Here is a 19,705-nt window from a genome sequence, read left to right as displayed (position 1 = left end):
ATAATGCACAAGATCTTTATTTCCTTGTTTTAGTTCTAAAAGTTCGCGGTCTGCAGATCCGGTGATTGTGCGCCTATCAAAGACTCTTTCGAACTCTCGCTTAAACTGCACCCAATTATACAACAGAGGGTCATCTGATTGAACTAGAGGAACTGCCCACATTGCTGCGTCTCCACTTAAAAAGGAAATCAGAAAGGCTATTCTGGATTGGGCATCAGGAAACGAAGTTGGCTTGACCATAAAATGTAATTGAACCTGGGTCATGAAGGTCTGAAATTTACTCGGCTCCCCAGCAAACCTCTCTGGCTGTGCCAAAGGAACGGTCATAGGGACAGTCACTGAGACAGAAGGAGATGAAGTGGACACATTTGTTTGGGGGAGAACTGAGGACGGTACTGAGTCCAAGCGTGACTGTAAATGTGTAACCTTATTAGCCAATGCAGCAGTTTTGTGCCTACTAGCAGTTAGTTCTTTCTGCAAATTCCCTATCAAGGCACATAGGTCATTCATAGTGGCCATTTTGAGTACTGCTCGGGAGGAACAAAATTCGTGGGCGGATTATTCTGTCAGGGACTTGTTTAAAAAGTCCACTTAGTGTTCCCCGGGAGCAGTACCCAAAAGCCCACCTTCCAGCAGCTCTGACTCTGCACTTTAAGAAAGTTACGCAGAGGGTCAAAGTGGCTAGACGAGGGGAGGTAAGGGAGGGTACTGTGGGGAGGGAGATCTGGAACGAGAAAAAACACTGGAACACTCGAACTCCTGTGTACTCCAGCTAAACTGTACTAGTGTTCTGCACCTAGGAAAAATATCTGGTTAAACAAACACTATGAAACTTAGCATTGTTTAGCATTACTCTGAATAAGGCAACATGACTTCTGTTTTCCTATCCTGTATTCATATGATTGTCTCATTCCAGTATATCTAAAGTATAGCATAAAATAAATGTACTTCTCAATAAATCACCCTTGCATTGGTTTCATGCAAAGGTACCCAAAGTTTAACTGAGTTTAGAATTTAGCCACAAAAGATATGCAAAGGTCTTAGTGCCAAATATCATCACCAAGATAGCGTTTCAGAGGTTATCAGTTAGCAAGATTAATATTGTTTACACCTCAAGTTTATAATGTCACTCAAATGCGCTGTATATAATGTCCCTCAAATGCGCTGCAACAAAGATCCGAAATCGAGTTGAAAATGCCACTCAATAACGCTACAAACAAAGATCCGAAATCGAGTTTAAAATGCCACTCAATAACGCTGTAAGCAAGTATTCTGGGCTCAAAACATTCAGGGCTCAAGAACTTGGACACTAGTCAAATGACCCAGATGAATCGGCACGACGAGAAGATTAGGCGGGGCTTCCGACGTTCGTGCTTCAAAGAAGAAAAAGGGTACGTCCTACCTGCTTTCAAGCAAGCGGAGATTCGTGGTAGTTTACTACCATTTCAGGAACTGCGGACCTTTACTGGAGGAACTGCGGGGCTCGTCCGAAGACTGGAAACAGCTGTAGGATTTCTTCCGACGAGCGAAGCTGAAGGTGACGTGTCCCAGGAACCGGCGAGAATAATCCGCACGGTTTCCAGGGCGTGGCCGCTTAAATACACTCAGAAGCGGGTACGGAAGCTGCAGAGGGGAAAAAGGACTACAACAGCAAACCTTCGAGACCCACATGGAATTCAACAAGCATTGGCACGTTAAACAAGACATTACCCAGTCATTATCAAAACAAGCACAGGCAAAAAACGGAGAGCAACAGTATTGCTAAATACATTGGTGAATACATCTATTAGATAAATGCACAAAGGAGATTGAACTAGCATTGGAAAAACTCAGTGCAATATAAGGCTGAACAATAAAGCATTGGTACATGTCGGCAACAAGCAGAGGCTGGATCCTGACAGTTTCAGATGGTTGAGGGATAGCCAATGTTGGACTTCTCTTGGAGTGACATTTAGTCTCTGTATGTCTCCAATAGAGGAAGTTTCTAGGTAGATCTGGGTGTCCTCTGCAAAGAGGTGGAAGGGGATGTTGGCTTTTTTGAGTATGTTGGTGAGAGGCTTCATGTAGATGTTGAATAGTGATGGGGAGAGGTCTGATCCTTGAGGGACATCCCTGGTTATGGGGAGTAGGGCAGACGTGACGTTATTAATTTTTATTCATTGAGATCGGTTAAAAAAATGGAGGTGAACCATTATAGGACCACATTGTCAGCACCAATCCTTTAACGGAGTACAATAATGAGCAATTTGTGGTTGATTGTGTTGAATGCTGCAGAAAGGTCAAGAAGTATGAGTAGACAGCATTTGTCAGAATCGAGTGATCTGTAGACATCATCTATGACATTCAAGATCACTGTCTCTGGGCTGCATCCTTTTCTGATACTTATTTGGCAAACCAGAAAACAAACGTTTCGGCGTAAAGCCTTCTTCAGTGTTAATAATTCATACAAAAGACTATTGGGCATATTACCAAGTAATAGCGATAATTATCGCTATTGCTTTGTTAGAGACAAAAATGTATCACCGACCTGCTGCGATTTTTATCGCAGATAAACCTTGGTATTACCAAGGTTTATCGCAAATGCGATAAAAATCGGCCGCAATGCATGAATATCGCTGAAAAGTCAGCGATATTCATGCATTACCGAGCTAATGCTCTTAGCCATGTTATCCACCTCCCATTGGATAACATGGCTAAAAACTGCTCAGGGCAGGTGTTAGCTTTTGGAGATATTCGCGCTTAGCGCAAATATCTCCAAAAGTTGGTAATAGGAGATAGCGATGATAGCGACTGTGTCCAGTCGCTAACATCTTGGCATGCCCACTTTGCATGTCATTAGTTATACATTTCTCTGACATGCAAAGTGGGGCCACTATCGCCTACTAGCTGTCGCTAACTGGTGTTAGCGACAGCTAGGTAATAGAGAGATAATTATATCTCCGCTTTCTTGGCTTTTAAAGCAAAAAAAGCGGAGATAAACCCCCTTGATAATATGCCCCTATGTTTATAAAGCATCATTGAAAAGGGGCATTGAAACAAAGAAGGGACATACTTCATTTTGCAGATATAAGCGCCATTTTAAGGAGGACAAATACCTACTGGTTTCATATAGAAATTCAATGATACTTTCATAGGTACAGTTGCTGAGATTGAGTCATGAGCATAATGCATTTACAAACACAATTGAATGTAAGAAACATTTGATTTTATCCATCTAATGATATTTCTGATGCCTATGACTTCAAATCTCCCGCAGTGTTTGAATCTGGCAGTGGATCAGCTAGTGTCCCTTCTAGTGTTTCAAGCTATATGCTCTATTTTAAAACAAAGTGAAACCTCAAAAAATAAAGGACATGCCAATTACTAAACAGAAGAGTTTTCTCACTTTGCCAAACATGGGAGAGATCATTCTTTAAATTAATTACTCAATAATTTATAATTCATTTGCTTAACTTATCATGATGCTGATTTCAAATTCCTGAATTTATCCATACATTCATTTTCCCAGGTTTACCCCAAGGGGATACTCTTGATGAGTGTGGTCGGATGAAAACTGCTGGCAAACAAAACTGAATTGCCAGCAGTAGATTTGCGGAATAGTGCAGTGTGCATGTTATTATTTCCCACATATACTGTCAGATCCAGATAGTCCACTGCCACTGGGCTAACTGTACCTGAGAAGTGGGGATTCAAGTTGTTATCATTCAGAACACCTATGTATTCCTGAGCTGTTTCTGCCGTGCCTTGCCATACGATGAACAAGTCATCGATGTATCTGTGCCACTGCACTACACTGCCCCGCTGAGTGCCCTCCACGGTTTGTGGGTCTTGTGGAGTGTGCTACAGTTACGTGCCGCTGTCTGAGATATTTCAAGCCCACAAATGGGCCTCCACTTGCACATCTGGCTTGTCAATCCTCCATAGATGCCTCCACATTGAGACTCCGCGATTCGGAGCTCCCTGGCCCCAAATTTCCGGGTGATGCATCTCCCGCGGCTGGGAGGCCGCGTATAAATCAAAGCTCCAGGGTTCCCACCTGTTGGAGACGCTCACTGACTCCCACTGCAGCAACCGTCATGAGGTAAAAGGCGGAATGGCAGGCGGATCCAGTTTACAGCATGCCTGTCGATTTACGCCGGATGCGTTTCATGCTCATTGCACTCTTCAGCGGCGTGACAGTCATTTTGACATAGAGGACACACTTCCCACTTAAAATATGAGCCCTGAAATGGGCGACTCAAATGAATTTGGGTTGGTTTGTGGGTTTTGTGGTGTGTGCTTCAGTTATGTGCCTCTGTCTGAGATGTTTCAAGTCCACCAATGGGCCTCCACTCGCCCTCCGGCTGGTCAATCCTCCATGGATACCTCCACATTGAGACTCCACATTTCGGAGCTCTGTGGCCCCAAATTTCCGGGTGGTGCATCTCTTGCGGCTGGGAGGCCGCGTATAAATCAAAGCTCCAAGGTTCCCACCTGTTGGGGATGCACTCTGACATCCACTGCAGCAACCTTCATGAGGTAAAAGCCGGATTGGTGGGCGGATCCAGTTTACAGCATGCCTGTCGATTCACGCCGGACGCGATTCGTGCTCATTGCACTCAACAGCGGCGTAACAGTCATTTTAGCATAGAGGCCACACCTACCACTTAAAAATATGAGCACTCCAATGGGCAACTCAAATGAGTCCACGTTGGTTTGTGAGTCTTTGGTGTGTGCTTCAGTTATGTGCCTCTGTCTGAGATGTTTGAAGCCCAGCAATGGACTTCCACTCGCACATCCAGCTTGTCAATCCTCCATGGATGCCTCCACATTGAGACTCCGCGATTTGGAGCTCCATGGCCCCAAATTTCCGGGTCGTGCATCTCCCGCGGCTGGGAGGCCGCGTATATATCAAAGCTCCAAGGTTCCCACCTGTTGGAGATGCACTCTGACAACCACTGCAGCAACCTTAAGGAGGTAAAAGCTGGATTGGTGGGCAGATCCAGTTTACAGCATGCCTGTCGATTCACGCCGGATGCGATTCATGCTCATTGCACTCTTCAGCGGCGTGACAGTCATTTTGGCATAGAGGACACACTTCCCACTTAAAATATGAGCCCTGAAATGGGCAATTCAAATGAATTTGGGTTGGTTTGTAGGTCTTGTGGTGTGTGCTTCAGTTATGTGCCTCTGTCTGAGATGTTTCAAGTCCACCAATGGGCCTCCACTCGCCCTCCGGCTGGTCAATCCTCCATGGATACCTCCACATTGAAACTCCACGATTCGGAGCTCTGTGGCCCCAAATTTACGGGTGGTGCATCTCCTGCGGCTGGGAGGCCGCGTATAAATCAAAGCTCCAAGGTTCCCACCTGTTGGGGATGCACTCTGACATCCACTGCAGCAACCTTCATGAGGTAAAAGCCAGATTGGTGGGCGGATCCAGTTTACAGCATGCCTGTCAATTCACGCCGGACGCGATTCGTGCTCATTGCACTCAACAGCGGCGTAACAGTCATTTTAGCGTAGAGGCCACACCTACCACTTAAAAATATGAGCACTCCAATGGGCAATTCAAATGAGTCCACGTTAGTTTGTGAGTCTTTGGTGTGTGCTTCAGTTATGTGCCTCTGTCTGAGATGTTTGAAGCCCAGCAATGGACTTCCACTCGCACATCCAGCTTGTCAATCCTCCATGAATGCCTCCACATTGAGACTCCGCGATTTGGAGCTCCATGGCCCCAAATTTCCGGGTCGGGCATCTCCCGCGGCTGGGAGGCCGCGTATATATCGAAGCTCCAAGGTTCCCACCTGTTGGAGATGCACTCTGACAACCACTGCAGCAACCTTAATGAGGTAAAAGCTGGATTGGCGGGCGGATCCAGTTTACAGCATGCCTGTCGATTCACGCCGGATGCGATTCATGCTCATTGCACTCTTCAGCGGCGTGACAGTCATTTTGGCATAGAGGACATACTTCCCACTTAAAATATGAGCCCTCAAATGGGCGACTCAAATGAATCTGGGTTGGTTTGTGGGTCTTGTAGTGTGTGCTTCAGTTATGTGCCTCTGTCTGAGATGTTTCAAGTCCACCAATGGGCCTCCACTCGCCCTCCGGCTTGTCAATCCTCCATGGATACCTCCACATTGAGACTCCGCGATTCGGAGCTCCGTGGCCCCAAATTTCCGGGTGGTGCATCTCCTGCGGCTGGGAGGCCGCGTATTAATGAAAGGTCCAAGGTTCCCACCTGTTGGGGATGCACTCTGACATCCACTGCAGCAACCTTCATGAGGTAAAAGCCGGATTGGGGGGCGGATCCAGTTTACAGCATGCATGTCGATTCACGCCGGACGCGATTCGTGCTCATTGCACTCAACAGCGGTGCAACAGTCATTTTAGCATAGAGACCACACCTCCCACTTAAAAATATGAGCACTCCAATGGGCGACTCAAATGAGTCCACGTTGGTTTGTGATTCTTGTGGTGTGTGCTTCAGTTATGTGCCTCTGTCTGAGATGTTTCAAGCCCACCAATGGGCCTCCACTCGCACATCCAGCTTGTCAATCCTCCATGGATGCCTCCACATTGAGACTCCGCGATTCGGAGCTCCGTGGCCCCAAATTTCCGGGTGGTGCATCTCCCGCGCCTGGGAGGCCGTATATAACTCAAAGCTCCAAGGTTCCCACCTGTTGGAGATGCACTCTGACATCCACTGCAGCAACCTTTCTGAGGTAAAAGCCGAATTGGCGGGGGGATCCAGTTTACAGCATGCCTGTCGATTCACACTGGACACGTTTCGTGCTCATTGCACTCTTCAGCGGCGCGACAGTCATTTTGGCATAGAGGCAAAACCTCCCACTTAAAAATATGAGCCCTCCAATGGGCGACTCAAAAAAGTCCGCGTTGGTTTGTGGGTCTTGTGGTGTGTGTTTCAGTTATGTGCCGCTGTCTGAGATGTTTCAAGCCCACCAATGGGCCTCCACTCGCACATCCGGCTTGTCCATCCTCCATGGATGCCTCCACATTGAGACTCCGCGATTAGGAGCTCCATGGCCCCAAATTTCCGGGTGGTGCATCTCCCGCAGCTGTAATGCCACATATAAATCAAAGCTCCAAGGTTCCCACCTGTTGGAGATGCACTCTGACATCAACTGCAGCAACCTTCATGAGGTAAAAGCCGGATTGGCGGGAGGATCCAGTTTACAGCATGCCTGTCAATTCACGCTGGACGCGATTTGTGCTCCTTGCACTCAACAGAGGCGCAACAGTCATTTTGGCATAGAGGCCAAACCTCCCATTTAAAAATATGAGCCCTCCAATAGGCGACTCAAATGAGTCCGCGTTGGTTTGTGGGTCTTGTGGTGTGTGCTTCAGTTATGGGCCGCTGTCTGAGATGTTTCAATCCCACCAATCGGCCTCCACTCGCACATCCGGCTTGTCAATCCTCCATGGATGCCTCCACATTGAGACTCCGAGATTCGGAGCTTCGTGGACCCAAATTTCCGGGTTGTGCATCTACCGCGGCTGGGAGGCCGCGTATAAATCAAAGCTCCAAGGTTCCCACCTTTTGGAGACGCACTCTGACACCCACTGCAGCAACCTTAATGAGGTAAAAGCTTGATTGGCGGGTGGATCCAGTTTACAGCATGCCTGTCGATTCACGCCGGATGCGTTTCATGCTCATTGCACTCTTCAGAGGCGCGACTGTCATTTTGGCATAGAGGCCAAACCTCCCACTTAAAATTATGAGCCCTCCAATGGGCGACTCAAATGAGTCTGCGCTAGTTTGTGGGTCTTGTGGTGTGTGCTTCAGTTATGTGACTCTGTCTGAGATGTTTCAAGCCCCGCAATGGGCCTCCACTCGCACATCCGGCTTGTCAATCCTCCATGGATGACTCCATATTGAGACTCCGGGATTCGGAGCTCTGTGGCGCGAAATTTGTGGGTGGTGCATCTCCTGCGGCTGGGAGGCTGAGTATAATTCAAAGCTCGAAGGTTCCCACCGGTTGGCGATGCACTTTGACATCCACTGCAGCAACATTCATGAGGTAAAAGCCAGATTGGCGGGCGGATCAAGTTTACAGCACGCCTGTCGATTCACCCCAGATGCGTTTCATGCTCATTGCACTCTTCAGAGGCGCGACTGTCATTTTGGCATAGAAGCCACTCCTCCCACTTAAAAATATGAGCCCTCCAATGGGCCACTCAAATGAGTACGCGTTCATTTGTGGGTCTTGTGGTGTGTGGTTCAGCTATGTGCCGCTGTCTGAGATGTTTCAAGCCCACCAATGGGCCTCCACTCACACATCCAGCTTGTTAATCCTCCATGGATGCCTCCACTTTGAGACTCCGCGATTAGGAGTTCCGTGGCCCCAAATTTCCGGGTGGTGCATCTCCCGCAGCTGGGATGCTGCATATAAATCAAAGCTCCAAGGTTCCCACCTGTTGGAGACGCACTCTGACATCCACTGCAGCAACCTTCATGAGGTAAAAGCCGGATTGGCGGGCAGATCCAGTTTACAACATGCCTGTCAATTCACGCTGGATGCGATTTGTGCAAATTTCACTCAACAGAGGCGTGACAGTCATTTTGGCATAGAGGCCACACCTCCCACTTAAAAATATGAGCCCTCCAATGGGCGACTCAAATGAGTCTGCGTTGGTTTGTGGGTCTTGTGGTGTGTGCTTCAGTTATGTGCCACTGTCTGGGATGTTTCAAGCCCACCAATGGGCCATACACTCGCACAGCCAGCTTGTCAATCCTCCATGGATGCCTCCACATTGAGACTCCGTGATTCGGAGCTCCGTGGCCCCAAAATTCCGGGCAGTGCATCTCCCGCAGCTAGGAGGCCAAGTATAAATCAAAGATCCAAGGTTCCCACCTGTTGGAGATGCACTCTGACATCCACTGCAGCAACCTTCATGAGGTAAAAGTCTAATTGGTGGGTGGATCCAGTTTACAGCATGCCTGTCGATTCACGCCGGACGCGTTTTGTGCTCATTTCACTCTTCAGCGGCACAACAGTCATTTTGGCATAGAGGCCAAACCTCCCACTTAAAAATATGAGCCCTTCAATGGGCGACTCAAATGATTCTGCGTTGGTTTGTGGGTCTTGTGGTGTGTGCTTCAGTTATGTGCCACTGTCTGAGATGTTTCAAGCCCAGCAATGGGCCTCCACTCGCATATCCAGCTTGTCAATCCTCCATGGATGCCTCCATATTCAGACTCTGTGATTCAGAGCTCCGTGGCCCCAAATGTCCGGGCGGTGCATCTCCTGCAGCTGGGAGGCCAGGTATAAATCAAAGATCCAAGGTTCTCACTTGTTGGAGATGCACTCTGACATCCACTGCAGTAACCTTCATGAGGTAAAATCCGAATTTGTAGGTGGATCCAGTTTACAGCATGCCTGTTGATTCACGCCGGACGCGTTTCATGCTCATTTCACTCTTCAGCGGCACAACAGTCCTTTTGGCATCGAGGCCACACCTCACACTTAAAAATATGAGCCCTCCAATGGGCGACTCAAATGAGTACGCATTGGTTTGTGGGTCTTGTGGTGTGTGCTTCAGTTATGTGCCGCTGTCTGAGATGTTTCAAGCTCACCAATGGGCCTCCACTCACACATCCGGCTTGTCAATCCTCCATGGATGCCTCCACATTGAGACTCCGCGATTAGGAGCTCCGTGGCCCCAAATTTCCGAGTGGTGCATTTCCCACAGCTGGGATGCCGCATATAAATTAAAGCTCCAAGGTTCCCACCTGTTGGAGACGCACTCTGACATCCACTGCAGCAACCTTCATGAGGTAAAAGCCGGATTGGCGGTCAGATCCAGTTTACAGCATGCCTGTCAATTCACGCTGGACGCGATTTGTGCTCATTGCACTCAACAGAGGCGCGACAGTCATTTTGGCATAGAGGCCACACCTCCCACTTAAAAATATGAGCCCTCCAATGGGCGACTCAAATGAGTCCGCGTTGGTTTGTGCGTCTTGTGGTGTGTGCTTCAGTTATGTGACTCTGTCTGAGATGTTTCAAGTCCACCAATGGGCCTCCACTCGCCCTCCGGCTGGTCAATCCTCCATGGATACCTCCACATTGAAACTCCATGATTCGGAGCTCTGTGGCCCCAAATTTCCGGGTGGTGCATCTCCTGCGGCTGGGAGGCCGCGTATAAATCAAAGCTCCAAGGTTCCCACCTGTTGGGGATGCACTCTGACATCCACTGCAGCAACCTTCATGAGGTAAAAGCCGGATTGGTGGGCGGATCCAGTTTACAGCATGCCTGTCGATTCACGCCGGACGCGTTTCATGCTCATTGCACTCCTCAACGGCGCAACAGTCCTTTTGGCATCGAGGACACACCTCCCACTTAAAAATATGAGCCCTCCAATCGGCGACTCAAATGAGTACGCATTGGTTTGTGGGTCTTGTGGTATGTGCTTCAGTTATGTGCCGCTGTCTGAGATATTTCAAGCCCACCAATGGGCCTCCACTCACACATCCGGCTTGTCAATTCTCCATGGATGCCTCCACATTGAGACTCCGCGATTAGGAGCTCCGTGGCCCCAAATTTCCGGGTGGTGCATCTCCCGCTGCTGGAATGCAGTATATAAATCGAAGCTCCAAGGTTCCCACCTGTTGGAGACGCACTCTGACGTCCACTGCAGCAACCTTCATGAGGTAAAAGCTGTATTGGCGGGAGGATCCAGTTTACAGCATGCCTGTCAATTCACGCCGAACGCATTTCGTGCTCATTGAACTCTTCAACGGCGCAACAGTCCTTTTGGCATCGAGGACACACCTCCCACTTAAAAACATGAGCCCTCCAATGGGCGACTTAAATGAGTCTGCGTTGGTTTGTGGGTCTTGTAGTGTGTGCTTCAGTTATGTGCAACTGTCTGAGATGTTTCAAGCCCAGCAATGGGCCTCCACTCGCACATCAGGCTTGTCAATCCTTCATGGATGCCTCCACAATGAGACTCCGCGATTCGGAGCTCTGTGGCCCCAAATTTGAGGGGTGGTGCATCTCCCGTGGCTTGGAAGCCGCGTATAAATCAAAGCTCCAAGGTTCCCACCTGTTGAAGACGCACTCTGACATCCACTGCAGCAACCTTCATGAGGTAAAAGCTGAATTGGCGGGTGGATCCAGTTTACAGCATGCTTGTCGATTCACGCTGGATGCGTTTCATGCTCATTGCACTCTTTAACGGCGCGACAGTCATTTTGGCATAGAGGCCACACCTCCCACTTAAAAAAATGAGCCCTCCAATGGGCGACTCAAATGAGTCCGCGTTGGTTTGTGGGTCTTGGGGTGTGTTCTTCAGTTATGTGCCGCTGTCTGAGATGTTTCAAGCCCACCAATAGGCCTCCACTCGCACATCCGGCTTGTCAATCCTCCAAGGATGCGTCCACATTGAGACTCTGCGATTCGGAGCTCAGTGGCCCCAAATTTCCGGGTGGTGCATCTCCTGCGCTGTGAGGCCGCATATAAATCAAAGCTCCAAGGTTCCCACCTGTTGGAGATGAACTCTTACATCCACTGCAGCAACCTTCATGAGGTAAAAGCCAGATTGGCGGGCGGATCCAGTTTACAGCATGCCTGTCAATTCATGCCGGATGCGTTTCATGCTCCTTGCACTCTTCAGCGGCGCAACTGTCATTTTGGCATAGAGGCCACACCTCCCACTTAAAAATATAAGCCCTCCAATGGGCAACTCAAATGTGTATGCGTTGGTTTGTGGGTCTTGTGGTGTGTGATTTAGTTATGTGCCGCTGTCTGAGATGTTTCAAGCCCACCAATGGGCCTCCTGTTGTAACTTGTGTTTCCCTGCTGCTCAGCTTGTATGTATGATGTGTGGAATGTTAGATGATTGGAATGTTGGTGTGCTGTGAATGTCAGTTGAGTGAGGGCTGAGCAGCAGGACAGCTGCTCCTGATGAGGTTATCATTATAACTTAACATCATAATTAATAAAGTAACTTAAGAACCTACAGATCCAGCTTCCTTTGATTACTTCATTTGGCGACATTTGGCGATCAATCTGAAGAAGAATCTACGCGTGCAAATTTAAAAAAAGGTACTCAAAAGGAAAAGGAGTATTGGACTGGATCAAAGAAAAGAGGAAAAGAAGTAATAGCCTGTTGAAGAACTTGTTCGTGAAAATTCAAGGAATATTAAGGACATTACAGGAAAAGAATCCTGAAAGGTAGTGCAAATTGGAAAACAACTCGAGGTAAATGACTTTTTAATATAAGTGTGTTTGGAGTGTTGTCTGGCAATTAACCCCATCAGTGACCCTGTCATCGGTCGCCCTGCAGCCAGACTCATGACAATAATTGAGCCTCGAGGAAATGTGTATGCTTACAGTGTAATTCAAAGTAATTGATGCCTGCAGAACAGTTTAAGAGCCAGTTAGGTGTAATTCTGTTTCTGAAGTTGGCTGGTTGTTCGGGGGCATTTGATCGAGCCTTGGAGAAGAAGTGAAAGGCATTTGGCAACTGTATGATTCCCGATTTTGTGTGGAATTAAATAAAGAAAAAAAGTTTGGTGGCAGGAATTCGAGCCTCTCTGGGACAGTGAAATCGAGTCACGGTGTTGAAAGGTTGAAAATTGCCAGCTGCACTGTGATGGATCGAGACTTTGGGAGTGAAGTGCTTTAAAAACAGCAGCTGTGTGGTCTGTTTATCTTCGGTGGAAAGAAAAAAAGCAATTAATCGAGTTTGCTGTTACTCTGAGAAAAGTGTGGATTTCAGCAGATGAGTTAAGCTGCAGCTGAGATGTCACGTGAAGAGAAATGCGCGTTTGGAGATAGTTGTGAAAGAAGATGAGCGAAGTCACGCTTGGGAAATGCGCTATTGGAAATGTGCTACAAGTACATTTACTTTCATTGCCATCTTTATTTTTAAACAACGCAGGCGAACTGCGCAATGCGTAACTGTCACTTTCAAAGAGAAACACATGCAACCTACCTTTCTGAGTGACGTGATCCCTCTTTGTTCTGCGCTTACTCATTCTGTTATGTGCTGACGTCTTCGCGTCTCTCTCAATTACGTGATTACGTGATTGCAGCCATTCGTCTTTTCATAGCAACAATGATGGTTGCCTAGTAACGCGAATGGAGCACGAAGAAGAGAGGCGGCATGATCTGTTTACTTTTCGTGAGTAAACACCGAAGCAGTTGTTGGTAAGGAGAGGCAGTCCATGAAGCCTTTTGATTTGATTTTAGGAGCGCGTGGAAAGCCTGCATGGGTTGAGACAGTCAGGGCTCAGCAAAATAATCGTAATAATAAGTGCTGCAGAGTATTAACCCAACACTGCTCAGGGAAATCAATGCTAAAAGGCCAGTTCAACTGATGAAAACTGTTTTGAGGAGCTAAATGGCTCAAGTTATAGGAACTGCATAGGGGTCCAAGACACTGCACTGGAAGTGACTATTTAAGGAAAGTGCCCTGTATCTGCGCATGAAGTGATTATTTAAAGGAAGATGTCCCAGAAACTGCACCAGAAGTGACTGTGCCACTGCAACTGTACCTGAAGTGACTATAAAATGGAATGTGTCCCAGACATTGCACCGGAAAAGTCTTTTACGTGTTTGTGTTGTGTATAGATTGCTATATAGTCTTATTTATGAGTTTGGTGGGTTTGGGCGTAGTTTCTTTTGATTCACCAAGAGCTGTTCCACATCTGTGGTGTGTGTGTGAGTTGCATCAGGGTTGTTAGGCCACTCCTCATGTTTGTGGGGGCTATGTAGTATATGGTCACCACTTGGTTGTGTAGTTTGGGAGTTGGTACTAACGTAACAAGAGTTGTTCCACAACTAGTGTTGTGTGTGGGTGTGTCTAGATGTTAGGCGACTCATTAGCTCATGTTTGTGGGGGCTATGCGGTATATGGCCATCCCTTGGTTGTGTGGCTATGTGGTATGTGGTCACTTGGTTATTTGGGGGCTATGCTGTTTATAGTCACTCATTGGTTATTTTGTTTTGGTGTCGGTGATTGTTTCACCAAAGAGTTGTGACACAACTGGTGTTGTGTGTGAGTGTCTCTAGATGTTAGGCGACTTATTACTCATGTTTGTGGGGGCTATGCGGTATATGGCCACCCCTTGGTTGTGTGACTATGTGGTATGTGGTCACTTGGTTATTTGGGGGCTATGCTGTTTATAGTCACTCATTGGTTATTTTGTTTTGGTGTCGGTGATTGTTTCACCAAAGAGTTGTTACACAACTGGTGTTGTGTGTGAGTGTCTCTAGATGTTAGGCGACTTATTACTCATGTTTGTGGGGGCTATGCGGTATATGGCCACCCCTTGGTTGTGTGACTATGTGGTATGTGGTCACTTGGTTATTTGGGGGCTATGCTGTATATAGTCACTCATTGGTTATTTTGTTTTGGTGTCGGTGATTGTTTCACCAAAGAGTTGTTACACAACTGGTGTTGTGTGTGAGTGTCTCTAGATGTTGAGCGACTCATTACTCATGTTTGTGGGGGCTATGTGGTATGTGGTCACCCCTTGGTTGTGTTGTTTGGGTGTTGATGTTATTTTAGCAAGAGTTGTTACACAACTTACGTTGTGTGTGAGTGTGTCTGGATGTTTGGCGACTCATTACTCATATTTGTGGGGGCTATGTGGTATATGGTCACCCTTTGGTCGTGTTTGTTCCCAATGGTTCTTGCGTGTGAGTTGGCGTCAGGTTGTTGAGCCACTCATTAGCACAAGTTGTTCGCCGCATATGTCCAGTTTGGGTTTGTTGTGTGCACATGGTTTCCTGGCTACGTTGTACTTGTTGTGTGCATGCTGAGGTATGCTTTGGGTGTGTGTGGTTTCCCGTAGTATGGATGAGTTGTTGCGTTAAGATTGTTCCTTTGTGTCTTGCTTGTTATACTGGTCTGGCCAACTTGTATAATTAGTGGCATAAGGATGTAGGATGAAGATAGTTGTTCATTTCAGGAAGGAATGCGGATTGTGTTTAATTTATTTTGTTTGTGTTGTCCATTTGTACTTTGGTACATTGTTTTAATATCTTTGACTATGTGTACTAGAGTGCATCTTATTGACAACCATTTTATTGCTTTATGCAATTGTACCCATAACGAAGGGAGATATGTTGTAACTTGTGTTTCCCTGCTGCTCAGCTTGTATGTATGATGTGTGGAATGTTAGATGATTGGAATGTTGGTGTGCTGTGAATGTCAGTTGAGTGAGGGCTGAGCAGCAGGACAGCTGCTCCTGATGGGGTTATCATTATAACTTAACATCATAATTAATAAAGTAACTTAAGAACCTACAGATCCAGCTTCCTTTGATTACTTCACCTCCACTCGCACATCCGGCTTGTCAATCCTCCATGGATGCCTCGACATTGAGACTCCGCGATTCGGGGCTCCGTGGCCCCAGATTTCTGGGTGGTGCATCTCCCGCAGTTGGGAGGCCGTGTATAAATCAAAGTTCAAAGGTTCCCACCTGTTGGAGACGCACTCTGCCATCCAGTGCAGCAATCTTCATGAGGTAAAAGCCAGATTGGCGGGTGGATCCAGTTTACAGCATGGCTGTCGATTCACGCCGGATATATATATATGTATACCAAAAGAAGATGCTCGAGAGCTTGAGGGACCACACACGACGTAAGTTTAACCAGTTTTATTGGTAGACAGCCTCAATCACAGCAATGTCCTCCCAGCATATCATTCTTCACCAATTTGCCATACGCGTTTCAGGTAAAAAGTTCCCTTGTTCACTGGCCTGGCGTCGGGTGAAACAGCTGCACAAAATGAAATCGTACTCGCGATTTTATCATCAGTCCTGCATCAGTGGGGGTGTTCCAACAGGGCATCATGGCCTTAGTAAATAAAGAATAGTGTTTTCCAAATGGATGCTGCTGTCTTTTCCCTTCCAAAATTTAAATAACCTTGTAGGTCGGTGTTATATATATACATACATATATCTATATCTATATCTATCTATCTATATATATATATATATATGTATATATATATATATATATATAAAATGCAAAGATCTTGAATTCCTGATTTCTTACAGTTAGAAAGAGAGCTTCCTAATCTAGAAATTAAACTTTTCTAGAGTCATCAAAAGGTATGTTTATGATATACTTTTCATTTTTTGTCCTTAACACTACGTGCTTTTATTTGTTCAATAAGCACTGTACTATGCAGATGGTCCTGTTTACAGAAAGTCACAAGGTCAGAAGTGGTGCTAGAAATTCAAATTGAGCCCACGGAAGTGAAAGGAATTGTTCTGATACCCTGCGTATATATTCCTACCTACTTTAAGCACCAGGATATTTCAGTGGGTTACACAAAGAGTATGCACACGGCAGAAGGATGAAAAAAAAATTCGCAGATAAACTAGTTATGAATGTCATTAACCTCTGAACCGCCATTACACCTGCAGTGAAAAGCAGATACTTAGTGGTACATGAATTTGTTATCCAGATAAGATCGAAAAATGTAATCTCACACTGACCATCTTCCAAATGCAACAGCAACTTTCGAACAACAGAATCCATCCAAAAACAAAAGGAAAATAGAAAATGGACTTGGAATCACTCCAACTGCCATTGATTCAAGAGCAAACCCACATATCTCCCTTCCCTATCAATCCAGCAAACACATGAACATATGGAAGTAAAAACCAAACAAATGTGAAAATCAAAAACAGTTGAAATAGGACACCAAATAAAACCAATACAATAGAAAACTGGAACACACTATAGCTACACGAATATGAGGAACAAAGCACAATTACAACACATCAGTAACATTTCAGGATTGCATTCCAACATAGCCTAATCCCTGTGCAAAAAGGGACAACTTTTCTTCTCCTTTTCCAATTTCCTCCACGCTGTCCTGGGCTACATTTTGGCCCTTCTTTCCTAATGTTCTCAAAACAAATTGTGCCCTTTTCCTGTAAATAATAGGAACACATACTTTGATCTATACTATTCTGCCAGAAAACATTACCACACTATCCCTCGCCTTTTAGATGAGAAACAAGACAAACACTTCCTAGCTTGAAAGGTTTTTTTGAGCCTCACCTAATCATCACACTACACACTGATCTTTTGTGTTCCCATCTGAACAATGTATATATTTTCCCTCACAACCTCTCAAGCATCAACCACCCCACATAACTTCTGCAAGTCAATTTGTTTTCTGCCCACCCATTTCCAGTTTCCCATTCATGCTTGATCCTGAAACCCTACCTCTTAGTTAGGTAAACCGAGACATGCCAAAGCTAGCATGAGAAGTCCATCTCGTTCACCATAACAAATTCCTCAATTAATTAAGGACACCTGCAGTTGGTCTTTCAGAACCCGGTTCCACCTCTCAGCTGAACCATTACTCTTCGGTGATGTAGTAGGATCATGACATGTTGGATTCCCATGGAATGCCAGCCATTTTTCATCTCAATCTAATTCATTTGAGACTCATTGTCAGATACAAGGATAACCGCATAAAAACGCCCCTCACAAAACATTTACCATAACATCAATGATGGTATTAGTGAGCCCATTCTCCAAAAACTTGATTTCAAGCCATTCAGAACATGTAAGAAAGTATGATCGAATTTCCCCCAGCATCCCAAATGAGTCCGTAATGTCCAAAGCAAATTTGCTCCAATGTGTTAAAGGTGCTTCCACTTTCTCAGCAGGAGGTGTAATAGTAACGTGGATTTAATGTCTGACAAAACAGGAACCTTTGCATAGTCTTATTGACCCAAGGCCCAAAAGTAAGTCCATTCTAATCCTCAGTTTCATTGCTTATTTGCCTAGATGCTCCTCATGGACCATAGACAACATCCTGCTGCCTATTTCAACGGGGACTACCAATAATCCAACCCTTCAATTCTGACCTTAATTTGCTAGGGCCAGAATGGCTACTGGGCGTGTTGGCAGGATGGAGGCCGGTTTACCTGCTTTGGGGGGCGGTTTCTTTGCTGGAAAACAGTTGCCCTGTTCCTGCTTTAAGCGTTTCTAAAATAACAATCCAAAAACAAGTGGCTTTAAGCATGCTTAAAGCGTACTTTAAAACCATTTCTTTTAGTGCAATGTGTGCTGCTCCTAAATGCTGAGATATGCTGCTGCAATAGAAATGCTCACTTTAGGGTTATCTGCTCATTGGAACTATGTTTGTTCTTTATCAAACCCCATTACAATTCTAGTGTTACTTTAATAGTTATATATTGGCAATGTTCAATCTTGCCTCATAACAATTAGCATTAGCAGATTAAGGAGCAAAGAACGTTGAAATCGGAAGTGGGACCTGTTGTCTTAGTGTTTTTTGAGATAATCACAAATGGGAAAATTTCTGATTTTTTTTTATTTCTAAAAGGTAGCCTAGGGTAACCTATGGCTGTCTACTTTTTTTTTACCAGCATATAAATACGTAATATTAGAATCATCAATGTTTTGGCAATACATATAAGTTGATTGGTGTTTTAGAAATACATACAAATGGAGTTTTTCCCATAAGGAGAAAGAATGAGGCTGGAAAAAGACGCCAATTCCTTTATTTAACTCTCCCACATGTTTTTTTCAGGTCGAAGAATCTGCATTGGTGAAAACCTTGCCAAGATGGAGCTGTTCATATTCTTTTCCAGTCTTATGCAGAAATTTAACTTCAGCCCACCTCCTGGTGTCACTCATATTGATCTCACCCCTGCTGTTGGCTTTACTTCTCCACCATCACCTTATGAGATCTGTGCACTGCCCCGTGAATAAAATATTGCAAAACAAAAGAACTGAATTTACTGAAAACTTAGCACAAAGGACTTATCTAGTTTCACCAACTTCAGGCACATCTTGTCCCCTATGGTACTGAGTTCCACAGTCATTGTATTTCATATGTATCACATGTGTTGAATGTATTGTACACAATTTCATTAAATATTCGGCTTTGCAAATTCTCATGAAGAAAAAATCTTCAGGATCAGCTGACTAGTAGAGGGTTTCTTGATTATACATTTCTTTTTAAGTTTAAAGATAAGTTTATTTAAGAATAGTAATTAAAACAACAATACTTCGTGCACATGTTCAATACAACATTTCATAAGTGAGGAACAGGAGAAAAAGAATTATGAAAATTTCAAAGTTACACTGAAATCGAAAAAGAAAGTGCAGTGAAATCTATTTGTGTCTAAAAGACAAAAAGAGTCTGGTTCATATTGAATATATCATAAAACAAAAGAAAGGAATAAGAAGAAAAAAGATATTCTGATATATATATGACATGGTCAGTGACATCACTCATGACATCACTGATGACACCATCCTTGTGACACAGTGACAGACCTCCTCTCACTGTAAAGTAACCTTTGAAACACATATTGAAAAATAGAAACTAACATTTTCAAAAAATTGCATATACCCATACCAGTTACAACAACCAATTCAGTAATTTCACCATCTATATACAAATTCACACATTCACCAACAGTTTTATGTATTCACTCATACATATACTCATTCATCATATGTAGTGATACCCCTATTCATTCTGTTACACACCGACAGTCATCAAAAACTTACTCATACATATACTCACACATGCAAATAAACTAATAAACATCCATTTATTTGCATATACAACTATACACACATTAGCACATTACTTCTAAGGAAACTTACACATACTTACTCTCTTAAACAATGACTTACAGAAACACATACTTATTTAAACAGGAACTCTTTCAATCTCTCACTCTCA

General features: G+C 45.1%; 1 protein-coding gene across 1 annotated transcript in view; it reads left to right on the top strand.

Moving 5' to 3' along the window:
• LOC147706978 (cytochrome P450 2K1-like) overlaps positions 1 to 19,176 on the top strand; it is a 332,152-nt gene extending 312,976 nt beyond the window's left edge. The window contains exon 9 of the mRNA XM_086926207.1: positions 18,539 to 19,176. Within this exon, the coding sequence (XP_086782333.1) occupies positions 18,539 to 18,720 (182 nt within the window). The 3' untranslated portion in view covers positions 18,721 to 19,176. The remainder of the gene's footprint in view (positions 1 to 18,538) is intronic.
• Positions 19,177 to 19,705: the final 529 nt, after the last annotated feature.

This window comes from Lissotriton vulgaris, chromosome 6 (genome assembly GCF_964263255.1).
Source record: "Lissotriton vulgaris chromosome 6, aLisVul1.2, whole genome shotgun sequence".
NCBI classification, from domain to species: Eukaryota; Metazoa; Chordata; class Amphibia; order Caudata; family Salamandridae; genus Lissotriton; species Lissotriton vulgaris.
The sequence above is the reverse complement of the archived record's forward strand: the minus strand, read 5'-3'. Positions and strand labels throughout refer to the sequence as shown.